The 13,775-nt window shown below is 38.6% G+C and overlaps 1 protein-coding gene across 3 annotated transcripts in view; it reads left to right on the top strand.

Moving 5' to 3' along the window:
- The window catches only part of NBEAL1 (neurobeachin-like 1), an 86,796-nt gene that overhangs the window by 748 nt on the left and 72,273 nt on the right, over positions 1-13,775 (top strand). For 2 of the 3 annotated variants that reach the window (XM_010565473.1, XM_010565464.1), the window contains exons 1-2: positions 62-137; positions 685-987. In XM_010565473.1, coding sequence (XP_010563775.1) covers positions 937-987 — 51 coding nt within the window. In that variant the 5' untranslated portion in view covers positions 62-137; positions 685-936. Of the gene's footprint in view, positions 1-61; positions 138-684; positions 988-13,775 lie in introns of those variants that run through there. The other variant, XM_010565456.1, reaches the window with a different exon arrangement.

The following is a 13,775-nucleotide window of genomic DNA, read 5'->3' as shown; positions in this document are numbered from 1 at the left end:
GGGGGGGGGCGATGGGGCGGGCCCCGCCCCCCTCCACCGCCCGCCTGCCGCGCGGCGCTGCCCGGCCGCTACCTACCGTGGCCCGGGTAGGCTGCGGGCAGACGCCGCGGCGGGAGCTGGGGGAGGCCGAGGGCGCGGTAGGTGGTGGCGCGGGGCAGCCGCTCTCGCCCGGGAGCGGGCGGCGGGGCAGCGCAGGGCTTCTCCCGCGCCCCGCGGGGGGACGGGAAAGGCCGCGGCCGGTGTCTCTGCCTGGGCAGCCGCTAATCTGCGAGAGGCGTCGCTGCCGGGGCCCGCCGGGCTCCGGGGCCGGCTGTGGAGCCCGGGGGTGGCGGGAGCAGGGCGGCGGCTGTCGCTGCCGGGCCGGGGCCCAGGCGTGCGGGGGGCGGCAGTGCCCGCCCGGCGGGAGGGGGATCCGCGTTATCACTGCCGCCTCTCCCCGCGCCCTCAGGGCTCCGGCGTCCCCTCTCAGCAGCCCTGCTGCTTCACACACACACCCCCCCGCGGACTCCCCGCAAAAAAAGAAATTCGCGACCAGACTTCTCCGTCTTAGGGGTGATAATGTCAGAGGCGAAAGCAATGCGACCTGCCGCCGCGTAATTCCCGAGGTCGTCTGTGAGCTTTAAGTACGGATTTGTTTTTTTTCCTCCGCCACCAAAGGCCTGAAGGGTATGTTTTCACTTTCAGAGATTAGAACCGAAGCAGCGCTGGCGAAGAACGGACATGCTTGACACTTGTCTGCAGTTGCTTGTGTTGTGCTGCGTTGTTTACCCGAAAAGGAGAGACTTGAGACGGAGTTATTTTCATCCTTGAATTCTTCTCGGGTTATGATATAACTGTAATATTAAAGCAAAAACTGCGTAAGAGCACCTGGGAAACTGAGCATGGTAGGATCTTGAACAGAAGTAGCCGGTATCAACGAAGAGAGGAAGGAAAGGAATGGCATCTCGAGAGAGGCTGTATGAACTTTGGATGCTTTACTGCAGTAAGGTAAATATTTGTGAGGGGGTGGTGGTGATGTGTGTGTGTGTCTTTTTCCTCTTGTTTGGAAGTCAGGTATTTAAAATGTAGCATCTTTTAACACGTTTTTTTTCTTAGAAGTTGCATAGACTTGCTTAGCTTCTGTAAGGATATAACTGCCCTTACTAGACTATTTACAACCTCATCTCTTGATTTGCTGTTCAGGTTGGGCTTTTTTGTGTGTGAGGTGTGAATTGCCCAGTGTTCATGGCTCAGCTTAAGCAGTTACTGTAGCTCTGTCTTTTAACTATGTGAATGCATGTGTTCACATAATTCTTTGTTTTGTAGGGCAATGGCATTAAGATGTATCTATTTAATTCACTGCTGTCTAGTATTTAGCTTTATACTTACTGTTTTCTGTACAGCTCCAGTTTCATTTAAACTATATTAGCGAAAGCCTTCCCAAAGAGCAGATTTATTAAGTTACTCCTGAGTCTTCCTTTGCTGGTTATCACTGTAGCATCTAAGTACTCCATTAATAATAATGAATTTCCTTCACCTGGCAGGAATGTTATTAAAATACTGTCCTGTTTCCATTTGCATTTTATAGTGTAAAGGAATTCGTATGTTTAAAGCACAGGTCCTAATTGCCGCCAGGTATATGTACACAAATTGGATTGCAGATTATCTAAATAGATATCTGTAAAATAAGGAACGTACAAAAAATTACCATAAAGGCAGGGGAAAGGACTGGCCTACTGTCATATGGGAACTCGGTGGCAGTGGCAAGGATAGCTTCTGGTGGCCTTATTCTCTGGTTTTCTTTCAGCTTTTCTCTTTGCAGTCTCATGCTTCATATGTATCGTGGTTTCTTTAACTGTTCAAGCCAGTAGGATATTAAGGGTAGAACAAACATTCTCTTGTTCTTCTTCCCAGTTCATTTCCAGAAAAGGCCTGTCTCAAGAGCATAAATGTGACTTTAAGTACAGACCATCTTAACACCACAAGTGCACAAAGCAGTGGATGAAGGCTGCACAAAATAGTCTTAATTGTAGCTTTTCTTAGTTTTTGTGTGTGTGGGTTTGCAACCTTAATGATTATATGTAGTTAAAAATAAAACTAGTGCAAACATAACAGTATGGTATGACTTCTTACTGCTACCCGCCTGGGTGATCTGTTGGGTTGAAACATACTTGCATAGACCTTTGCCTTTTTAACTAATGTAGTAATGCCAATGGCAGTAGGAAATGGACTAGCACTGGAGGAGATGGATGTTTTGCCAGTGAGTTCATCGATGTGAGAAGAACAAAAGCACTTGGAACAGACTCCAAGAATCCAGGCTTTCCTCAGCTTTGGGAGACACAGGGCTGCAGAGATGAGCCAAGCTCTGAATTTCTCTGCCCAGCCGGTCTTTGTCTCTTTCGTCCCTAGTTCTTTATAAAATTCTTTTGTCTGTCTTATATCTTCTCCCCCTTTGCTTGAACCTTTCATTCAGATTATATGCTTTCCATCTCCATGTTGTCCACATGCTAGCAGGAAGTTTGCATAAATGGTGCTAATTAAAATCTGTGCTTTAGATCACTTGCAGGATGTTCAGTTTCTTCATGGGAATGATGCATATGCAGTGTAGTCAGCTCTCAGGTGGTGGAGGATGGACTACTAAAAAAAATATATATATATATATATATAAATTTTTATATACTCAGCCTCCATGAGCTGTCAGTGACTTTTTTGGCCTTTTTTTCTTCCAGACCCATATATTAAGGGCACAATTAGGTGGATTCATATGTTGATAAGGACTTGTTCTTAAGTAGGAAAATATATATATTTTTAAAATAAAATAGCTTGTCTTCAAAATTTGAAGGCAATTAGAGTGACTCCAAAAAGAAGTTTTCACTTTTTCAAAAAGTCCTAGACACAAACCTGGTTTTTCCTTTTTCTCTCTCTCCCCTAACTTGTTCAGGTTAAAATGATATCTCATTCTGCTTGAGGCAGGCATCGAGCATAACAGTGTTTCATCTTGGATTAAGTTTGGTGAAGTTAAGAGGAACTGAAGAAGCTAGGTGTTAGGATGTAAAATGTTGTGAACCCTTAATGTAAGTTAGATTGTTCAGTCATGTATTGAAAACATCTGTGTGCTGTACTGTCCTTGGAGCATTTAGCACAATGTGAAGGTGTAGCAATAAATAATCACAGGTGACAGGTTACAGCGGTTTAGGGAGAAGTCTCTTTGTACCTGGGACTGCCCAGTGAAGTGTAGTATCATATCCTGTATGTTGCATTGTCATGGCTTTGTTGTGGCTGACATCCTGGGAAGGAAAGCTAGGCAATTTCACCAAACTACAAAAACTGCTGGAGAGTCACAGTTGAGTAAAGGGGGTATTTGTTGTGCCACAAATCCCAAATATGTGACTAGCTTTTGCAGTCTTGTTAGCTAAAGAAACTGAAATACAAGCTCCTTTTTTGTGTGATGCTTCAGATTGTTACTAATAAGTAGCCTTGTTTGTCTTGTCTTTTTTAGATCATCAGGTCCTTCATGATTGTATGTTAAATATAGCACCCTGTGCTACAGCACCAAGGCTTTTCACAGCTTTAAAGTGATGGATAATGCTGTGTTACCATCTTACCATCTATCCTGGGTCATGACTTTTGTTTGTGATCACTTGACATCTCTGGCAGTGTCAAGTGTCAGTTGCAATAATTACTTTTGTGCAAAGTAACATTAGGAAGGCATTTCTCCATTTTCATTGCCTCTTGTGCAGTTTAGCACTTGGAGATTTTGGGCAGACAGCATCATGTAACCTAGGATCTCTGCAGAAGCGGCCTTTGGATGACACCATGTATGACCTGGTTTCTTTTTTTTCTTTCTTTCAAGATGTATGTTTGAGTGGCTGCAAAAGTTCATTTTTAGTTGGTATTCAGTTGTTTTTCATCTGGTGTTTTCTAATCTAAGGTTGGGGTTTGGTTTTGGATTTTTTTTTTTTTCTGCTTCTGTTCCCCTAAAAGCTATCCTGTAGGGCAGTAGCTACAAAGCTGCAGATTACAGTCTGCTGTTTAAGATGCCCTGTGAAAGTAGCAGCCAGACATGATTTATGATGCTTCTGATGTTGCATGGAAGCGGCTGAAAAAATTCATTAAATTTAGTGAAGTTTAGATTTGAGTCACTGGGATTGTCGCAGCATTGTATTGTTGGTAGTCCGAGCTGTTCCAGCCTTGAGTTTTTCATTGTTTTTTTAGTTTTTTTTTTCTTTTTTTAAAATGATGATGTCAAATTTTCTGCAAAGAAAGCATTGTTAAGGATGCAACTTGCTGGCATGTTTTTTGATGATTTTCAGTTTCAAATGGTGGGGTTTATTTTTCTGTTCAATTCTGTTAAGGTACAATGCTATTATTCATTTGAATATTGATATGGATGTAAGCTGCTGTCATCTCATCCAAATGTAGGAATGCGTGCATTTTAAGATAATTGAATTATGTGTAGAATAGGTAACACAGGTCCTTTCTACAGAATTCGCTAGGAAAAATTTTTCTCCAGTAGACTAGGTAGACAATGGTAGTATCAAGTATATTTAGTGTCCGTTCAAAGCCTTCAATAATGTACACAGGAGCATGAAACACTTCTTATACAAGTGCATATGCAGCAGATACCTGAAAATGCTTTACTAACGTTAAGTGTACAGCAGAAGAGCTCTATTAGGTGAATGAAGTAGTCTGGGGAAAGGACATGCTTTCATGTGTGTCTGTGACCTTTTCATGTTCATGTGACTGAGGTAATCTCTACCAGTTTTGCCTTATGGCCTTAGACTAGCATGGCTGTAATAATATTACTGTTGTAATATTAGTTGATTAACCTTTTCTTAGATGTTAATTATGTATCAGTATACAAAATTAATCCGTGTTTTATAATCCTCTGAAGTAACTGTTATTGCAGATTCAAACTAAAGAGGTTCAACCTCTCTCTTATCTGTAAGATTTTAACTATGTGTATTTCATCTCCTCTAGTTTTTCTGGTAGATATTTCAGACTCTTAGACATAAAGCATGTCAGGATTTCTGATATTTTTTATTTTACTCAGAAAGTGATCAGATACCCTTTTATATGCAAAGAGATTTTTCTTCTATATCAGAAAAAAAACCCCAACAACCCAAACAACCCAATTGGCTTCAGAAAGGGTTTCAAAGGCACTTAGCTGCCATGTGCACCTCAGAAAATCTTCAGTTTTCATTGTTTTATAGTGGTTCTGAGCTTTTTCTTACACTTTTGTCTTCAGTAAAGCCCTGATTTCATTTAAACACTGCCTTGTTTTGTAGGTGATATAGTAGTTTGAAGGGAAAGCTGTGAGTCTGTTCTTCAGCTAGCTTCTAGCCTGTGCTTCACATTTCAAAGAGGGAACATTCAATCTTAGGGTCATTAATACAGTAGGGACTCTGTGTGTTAGCAGTTTTAAAGCTAATCATAACATTCTGGTCTTTACTAATGCAGATAGCTGAGATAATCACATCCCTTGCTGTTTTAAGAGCAGCAGACTTGTGTATAAGCTGTCATCTTAAATGTGCTTTCTTATGTTGTGCTGTACTTCTTGTTTGTTTTTACAAAATCTGATTGTAGTGAGATAAATGTGTTGTAGTTTTCTCCCTGGCATAGTGATGGATATCTATATATTATAAATATTTTCTTGTTTAATACTGTAGCATAGAAAGAAATGTGGTACTTTTTTATAGGAGAGCATTTTCTAGCACTAGATGAAAAGCTAGACAGAAGAGAACATTAAATGTGACTTCATGCATTATCCTAAAAATGTCCTAAAGTGGTTAAAGTCCTGTTACTTTTGAGTTATTTTTTCCTTATCTGGGGTCCTTATAGGCTGCCTTACAGGAATCAGAAGACGACTTGAATGAAAAAATAAGTGGTCTTGGGAGAAATCATGATTTCTGTGTTAGTCAGGACCGCTGTGATGAGTAAAGTGCTACAAACTGTGGTGTGCTAGCTGTGATAGCTTTCCTGTAATTACATGGCTGTCTACATCGGAAGACCATTGCAATGCAAATACTTAGAAGCTGAAGCTTTAACATATAAATGTGCATTTAATTGGCTTGAGTTAAACTTACATTCGCATTATGAGATCTAAACAGGTAATTTATATTAGTGTGTACTTTGTGCTGTCAGAACTTGAGTCTGTGAAAGAGAATAACTTCCTTTCATTCCCCGTTACCGTGACTTAATCCTAACATACTATATAGAATTGAGATAAATTTGACCTTGAATTGTGAGAATAAATTTATGTGCCTTTGGAGCCTTTCAAGCCTTTCTCCTTGGGGGGGATTCTGTTAGCATCAGCCACCTTGCTTTGGGCCAAAACTAACATAAAGAGAGGGCGATCTTGGTAGTCCAAAAAATTGGCTTGGAGTAAGAACATACCAGTTTTCTCAGTGTGTGGTGTTATGGTCTTGCTAAGCTGACCCACTAACTAGCTGTCCCTGACAAAAGGTGTCTTGCTGTATCGTCCCTTCACTACTGTTTTACAAAGTACTGCCTCCCATGTAATATTTTATAGTTCAGCTGAATCCCTCAGTCACCTGCATCAAAAGATCGGGGCATTTAATGTGATATTCAGCAAGTGACAGCAAATGTATACCTTCCGGAAGAGTATTATGAAATTACAAGGGATGGTTCATCAGTTTATATTAAATAATGTGAGTTTTTGCTTGTAAGGGGTTTTTAACCTCTGTCCCTGTATAAAATTGGAGAGTATTTGTAAATAAACCAAAAAAGCTTATGATCAGATCAGCTTTGAGACATGACTACTGTAGGGTTGTATAAAGCAGTATGAACTGAATTTGTTCACCTAAATGATACTCAAAGAAATGTGGTTTTAGCAAAATTATGCTTAGTGGTGATGAGACACATGTAATTCAATAAGAATATAATCTTTGTCGTTAAACTGTAAGCCCCGTGTAAACACTGACCTTTGCTTCCCAAGTATGATCTCATCCTGACTTAGCTTGCACTTGTCTTCCTCCTTGTGCAATTGCTGATTTGGCAGTGATTCATGTCACATCGCTATATGTTGCCTTTGTTATATTAGATAAAGAAGTATTCAGCTTAGAGCTAGATGAATGCTTGAGCAAACCAAATCTTCAGTAAAAGTAGTTTTTCATAAGTCAGTCATGTAAATTCATGCCACTGCTAAAACTAGTGCGTGAAGCTTTATTAAACAATTGCTGTGTAAAATATCTTTTCTGCAGATTGTTTTAAATAAATCTCTGCATTCTGAGAGAGTGTAACTTGTAAAGGAGCATGTCACAAGTCACTTGTGGCCTTGCATTGGTGAAAATATCTTTGCTCTGTCTTTATGAGATGCTGAACTAAGAATGGATATAGATAAACAAGAACAGTTGGTTATCAATTCTGAATTTAGTGTCTGCTATTTAGAGATGTCTGAGTCCAAGAACTAACATAATTCTAATATTTACAAATATAGAACTTTTCATATAAATAACTGATGTGTATATACGAGATGTCTTAACTTATAATAGCCGTTACCTTCCTTAATTATGGACCAGAGTGACCTCGTGCTGTTGGTTGTTCACACACAGAACAGGGACGCTGCCACAGAGAATGCAAACTTCAGACTGAAATGAGACAGCAGATAAATCTAAACAGACAGAGGTGTAAGAAAACCATAACACTTTGCAAGCTACGGAAAAATTATTTTAGTTTCTTATCATTCTATAATATATTTGCCAATACATATATGTAGCTGCTACTTCTAGATAAAGAAGTGTATGAAGTTTGCCTGTGCTTTTGCTGTAAGATTCAGGGTTCTACCGGTGTTCAGCATGAAGTTGAAATTCCTACATGTCCACAGGTTTGTGGATGTCATGGTTTAACCCCAGCCAGCAACTAAGCACCATGCAGCCGCTCACTCACTCCCCCCCATCCAGTGGGATGGGGGAGAAAATCAGGAAAAGAAGTAAAACTCCTGGGCCGAGATAAGAACGGTTTAATAGAACAGAAAAGAAGAAACTAATAATGATAATGATAACACTAATAAAATGACAACAGTAGTAATAAAAGGATTGGAATGTACAAATGATGCGCAGGGCAATTGCTCACCCACCGCCACCCAACACCCAGCTAGTCCCCCAGCAGCAATTCCCCGCCCACCCTTCCCAGTTCCTAAACTAGACGGGACGTCACATGGTATGGAATACACTGTTGGCCAGTTTGGGTCAGGTGCCCTGTATGGGCATGAGAAGCTGAAAAATCCTTGACTCTAGTCTAAACACTACTGAGCAACAACTGAAAACATCAGTGTTATCAACATTCTTCACATACTGAACTCAAAACATAGCACTGTACCAGCTACTAGGAAGACAGTTAACTCTATCCCAGCTGAAACCAGGACAGTGGATTAGTGCTTTACACGATTAATGAGAAACATCTCGTTCTGAACATACCAACAAATGTATTTCAGATTAAGCTTTTACTGAAATGAAAGAATCAAATGTCTTAAATGGAATGATTTATCACAAAGCTAGAAACACAGGCTTCTGGTTCTGTGTGTTGGTGGACTAATATAAGAGTGAGTTTAACAAACAGTGGGCTGTTGTGTGGTATCTGAGTTATGGCACTTTGAACTTGGTCATCTGGTTCAGATATGGGGATAGCATGTGTCCTGATAAAAGAATATTGTAGAATCAACTCAAATATGCAGTATGTTTGTGCTGTAATATGGAAATGGGACAAAGGCTTACCAGCTGCCCATTGAACAGCATTGTAGCTTAATGCCTGAATCCAAATGTTGACAATAGATACTGTTAAAATATTTACAGGCTTCAGAAAGGTTGAACAGCTGCCATAGAAGAGAGAAGAGCTTCTTTAATTACTGAGCTTTTCTTGATGAAAGAAATGCATATAAGAAGGAAAAAAACCCGCCAAAACATGCACACGTCTCAACAGTACAGATAAGCATCTTATTTTTAAAAAAAAGTGATTTGTTCAGAGAACTTTTCCAATTTATCTTCTAGTAAATAGGAGGCTGCAGTAGAGGAGGATGGGAGATACAACAGGAAACACCGAGAAATGAAAACTATACTTGATTATTCTCATCATAAGCGCTGTTTTAAGTTTGACATCTCACTAAGGTTTCTCCATGCATCTGCAAATCTAAACATTAGCTGTTAGATTTCTGTGCTGATAAAATATTTGTATGCGTTGATGCTTTCTCTGATATTTAAAGCATTTATGATAAACTTTTTGTCTGATTTATGATTGATGATTGCATGTACCTATAGTAAGCAATAGGAATAAGTGGAATTAAATAATTGACCGTTGAGTAACACTGCTAACTATGGCTGTGTAAAATTAGGAATTAAATTTAACTGTAAGAATGGCTAATTATACTAGTATCTAAAAGCAGAGCATATTTTAAAACAGTGAGGATATTTAAGAGGTTAAATTCCAAAGGCTTTAAAGGATTTTGAATGCTTTATCTAAAGGACATTTGAGGGAAGCACAAACAAAACCTCAAAATAAATTCATGGTTAAATACCACTCTTACATAGCACAAAGAGAGCATAAAATCAAAGTAGATGCTAAACCTTTAATTATCTAATGGTTAGCAGTTTAACCTAGGAAATACACTTTTATTTAAATAATCAGTCCTAGTAATTCTGGCTTTTAGACTGTAGTTGTGGGGGGTGTTAGGGGTGAAGACAAATCTTTGAGGACATATTCCTGAAGTCTGGATGAAAACAGTGAATGAGTTTGCTTTTAATTATTCACGTAGGGAAAATTGGTACTCTTGTCAATTATCATTCACCAGACTGCCTAAGAACCTGTAGGAGTATCCCATAAGACATTTAAAAACTAATAAGGAAGCGAAGGCAGAGGTTGAAAAGGTAACACTCGCATTGGAAGGAAGAATTTAGCATTAATGCTGAAACATCTATGAAAAGCAAAGTGAAAATGAAGCAGTTCGAGTTTGACTCCTTGAATAAGATAGCAAGATTATTAGTAATAATTTTAGGGAAACATAGTACCTTCATATGGTTTACTGCAAGTTTTCACTTGGAATGTTGAAGGAGAATTTAGGAACTGAAAAAAAGGTTTTAAAAGTTATTGAAACTTCTTGTTCTAAAAGTAATGAGTAAATGCTTGGCTTCTGTGGAAGAGTGACTGGAAAAGTTAACTGACGATGTGTGTGGGGCATCAGTCCAGAGTTTCCAGTGACGTAATCCTCCAAAGTTTTGTAGAAAGTTGTTGTGGTAGTGGCTTTTTTTGTAGAAAGTGGCTGCTTGTAAGTCGCCTCACCAACTCTGTCAATAAATGTTTGGCTAATGCATTCAATTGTATAAAACTTGGTATTCATTTACCTGTGCTTTTGCTGAATTTAGGACTAGCTGGAATGAACAATTTTCTTGATAAATGAATGAAGCTTCATGGGAACTGTAGGCTAAATGGTTTGGCATGTTCTGAGAAGCAAGGAGGGAAAAGGTTTTATTTGATGTTCTTGAATTATTTTTTTTTTCTTTAAATAACAATTTTGGTTAGATCTGCAGTGTTCACATGCTTTTAAGGGCAAACTTGGAATTTGGGAGAGAAAAAACTGTGATGAAAACGATGGTCTTTTAATATTTGTTGTGTATAATAACCTTAAATACAAAAAAAGTCTCAAAAATGGCAATGAGTACAGTGGCTCAGGTATGACTGCACACAGGTTTTTCTCCACAGGATCCTGCATCATTCACCATACTGGATGGGTAAAGCTCTGGGGAATAAAGCAGAGTATAGAGAACAAAAGTATTATTTGCAGAAATCTGACATCATTATTTACCCGTGCTAATCATTTAAAAACTGTACCAGCATAAGTGCAATGGATGCCAAATAGCAGTTGCACAAGTAAAGCAAATTCTGCTATGCCCTAGTTTTTGAGTCTTTGATTTTTTTTTTAAGGGTGCTTTTGAAAACTGGATTTGGGAGGTTTTATACCTTCAGTGTATAGTTCAGCTGCAGTACAATATTAATGTAAGGCCTGGTGAGGTTGAGAAGACAAAACCCAAACAGTTAAATCCACAGCTAAAGAAATAAGAATTTACTTTACTTAAATTCAGTGTAAAGTAATCATTTGACACTTTGAAACAAACACAGACTTCGTTTTGATAAGCTGTACACAAGTTCTCAGCCTTTTTATCTGCTAAAAGACTTGCCAATATTTAGCTGTTGATATGGTGAAATAATAGGCTCATCTTTTTACTGTTGTAGCCTCATCCTGCTTCTTTCAGTCTGTGTTAAACTTTTATTGTCTCTTGCATCACACTGAAAGTTAGAAACTTGATGGTGCAAAAGCTGGCTTTGTGTGTGTTGTTGCTAAAACTCAGCCCTTTTCTCATATAAAACAACGGCATAACTTCAAGTTTCAAAGCAATCAAGTGATAAACTCTAAACCTTTCCGAAGCTATAGTTTGAATTTTCATTAAATATAGGCTTATCTTGACACTGTAGACTTTTGACGTCATGTTATTTTAGTTGCCTTTGAATTATTTAGGATGCTTCTTGTTCTCTTGTGCTTAAAATACAGCTTCCAGCTTTTACTACCGTTGGTTCATTATGTCAACTTTGATGGGAAAAGTGAATGTTAACAGAATGTAATACGTCACAGAATGGAAAATTCCTGGTAAATGCCCTGTGCAGTGGAATCTAGAAGGCTGAAATACTGTATGCCAGCTTGTACGTGGAACTTGCCTAGTGGTACTTATTATCAAATGTGAAGATGTTAAAATCTGAGTTCAGTTTAACTAGATTACATCCCATGGATGGCATCAGTCACATGCTGGTTCCAAGCGACAAGGCTGTACTTGAGTTGTCATTCAAAACCACCACCAACAACAACAAAAAGCAAGAGAAAGAAAAATAGAGGGTTTACTTCCATTTTAGTAAGAAAACTCTTTCATTTTGTTTTTCCGGTGTTGTTGGGGATCTGAAGTAGAAAGGAAATCAAACAGCTGTCAGATAATTGTCTTTAACTTAAGGCATTAATGGAAGATTATAATTATTTTTCTTGTTTTGAAAAGAGAAGAAAAATATTAACTTTGACTTCTAATGTTTGTGAGCTAAATTTCATCATGATTGATGGCTATAGGTTTATTTTGGTATAAATCTCTCTGCTAAATGGAATTTTTTAACTTGTCCCAAAATAGTTGTTTCTGTCATGATTCACTGCAACTCCCATTTATAAAATAAACACACCCCCTCTTTTTCTTTTAATTCCAGAAATGGAACAGAATGCTTGTGTGAATTTTGAAAAAGGAGGTTTATAATTACTTGCCAGGAGCCATTCTTCTTTTGGATCAACAGCTGACTCAAAAATTAGTATTGTGATTAAAACGAAAATTTGTGCCCAAAGGTTGTGCCCTTGATAATTAGAATTGATTGATTGAATTTATCACAGCAATTTAGCCAGTTTAGAACAGTTTATCATGAAGTCCTTTAATTCTAACTGTAGTATTGCTGCTATAACAAGGCTTTTCGGGTTTTATTTTGGCATTTTACAGATTTGAAAGGTTCACAAAAAGCATAGGGACTTTGACATATTTCAGAATAAAGGCTACTAAGAGATCTTGTGCTGAAGATGTTGCCTTTTATATCTGAAAACATGAAGAGGAAAAAGCTCCCTTAAAACAAACCTTCTAATCCACCAATGAATAGTTTATTTCAAACAGTGTTGAGAAATATTCTACAATTCTGCACTATGTAGACTACTTCAATTAGTTTTAAGACTTAACTCACCAATGATCTAAAGGCAGTATTTCATGTTTCATTTCCTAACGTTACTTTTTGTAGGCCTAATTCAGCCTTAACACCAAGGGATTGTTCTTATTTTAAATATAATGCTTAGGGATAGGGGATTAGCTACCGTAATACCAGTGCCAGTGAGATTTTATGGTAGCGCTTCTAAGCTGAAATCCACTTTGAAGGTTGACTGACTGCTACGCACAGTAGTCAGACCAGGCTGGCTATTTGATGACTGCACGTTAAATTTAACGACTTCAAACAACTGTCTTGTCAAACAAGTCGGGCTTGTCTGACAGTCGGACTCTACACAGCCCTGCAGGGAATTTTTGCCTTTAGAGCATGGAATGCGACACTGCAAATAGCTTCGGGTGGATCCAGCTTTTGTTTTTAGCAACTAATACTTCCTGAACGTAGCTATAAAAATTGTACTGAGCTTTGCCCTTCCAGTTGCGTCTGTTTGCTTGAAGTCTTAGTGAAATGGAAGTTACTGTTAAATCTAAAAGCAATGCTTATATAAATGTGTAAATAGTATCGATTTGAACCTTGGGTAGATGTGCCTGTGTTCCACAGGCGCAGGTCTAAAGACTTGCAGTGGGAGGATTTCAATGCCAGTTTTGTGTAAAATATTTTCATTTGACTTAGATTAAGCTGTAAGAGTTCAATACTACCTGGCTTGTTATGAATTTAAAAAATGTTATTACTGGTGCAAAAAATTCTTGTTGACCTTCTTGAAAGAGATGACTGAATTAGAACATTTCTTTGTCATTCTTTTCACCAGTCTTCATAAAAAGTAGAGAAAGCTATTGTAATTTCTAGATAATTTAGTGTATCAAAGACAAGAGCCTGTCCCAAATTAGTGTTTATAGTTTCTTTTCACTTCATTGCCTTAGAGAATCTCCTGTCTGTGAGAAGGGCATTAGACTAGACCTCTCTGTTACTGGCTTTGTTTCAGTGTTATAGGCTAAAGTTGGTGCTAGCATTGGAAGTTTGTTTCCCAGTTCCGCCAAGTCTAAGGATGGCTT

The sequence above is a fragment of the Haliaeetus leucocephalus genome, unplaced genomic scaffold (genome assembly GCF_000737465.1).
Source record: "Haliaeetus leucocephalus isolate CR32 unplaced genomic scaffold, Haliaeetus_leucocephalus-4.0 Scaffold1, whole genome shotgun sequence".
Taxonomy (NCBI): Eukaryota; Metazoa; Chordata; class Aves; order Accipitriformes; family Accipitridae; genus Haliaeetus; species Haliaeetus leucocephalus.
This window is presented reverse-complemented; position numbering and strand designations above follow the sequence as displayed.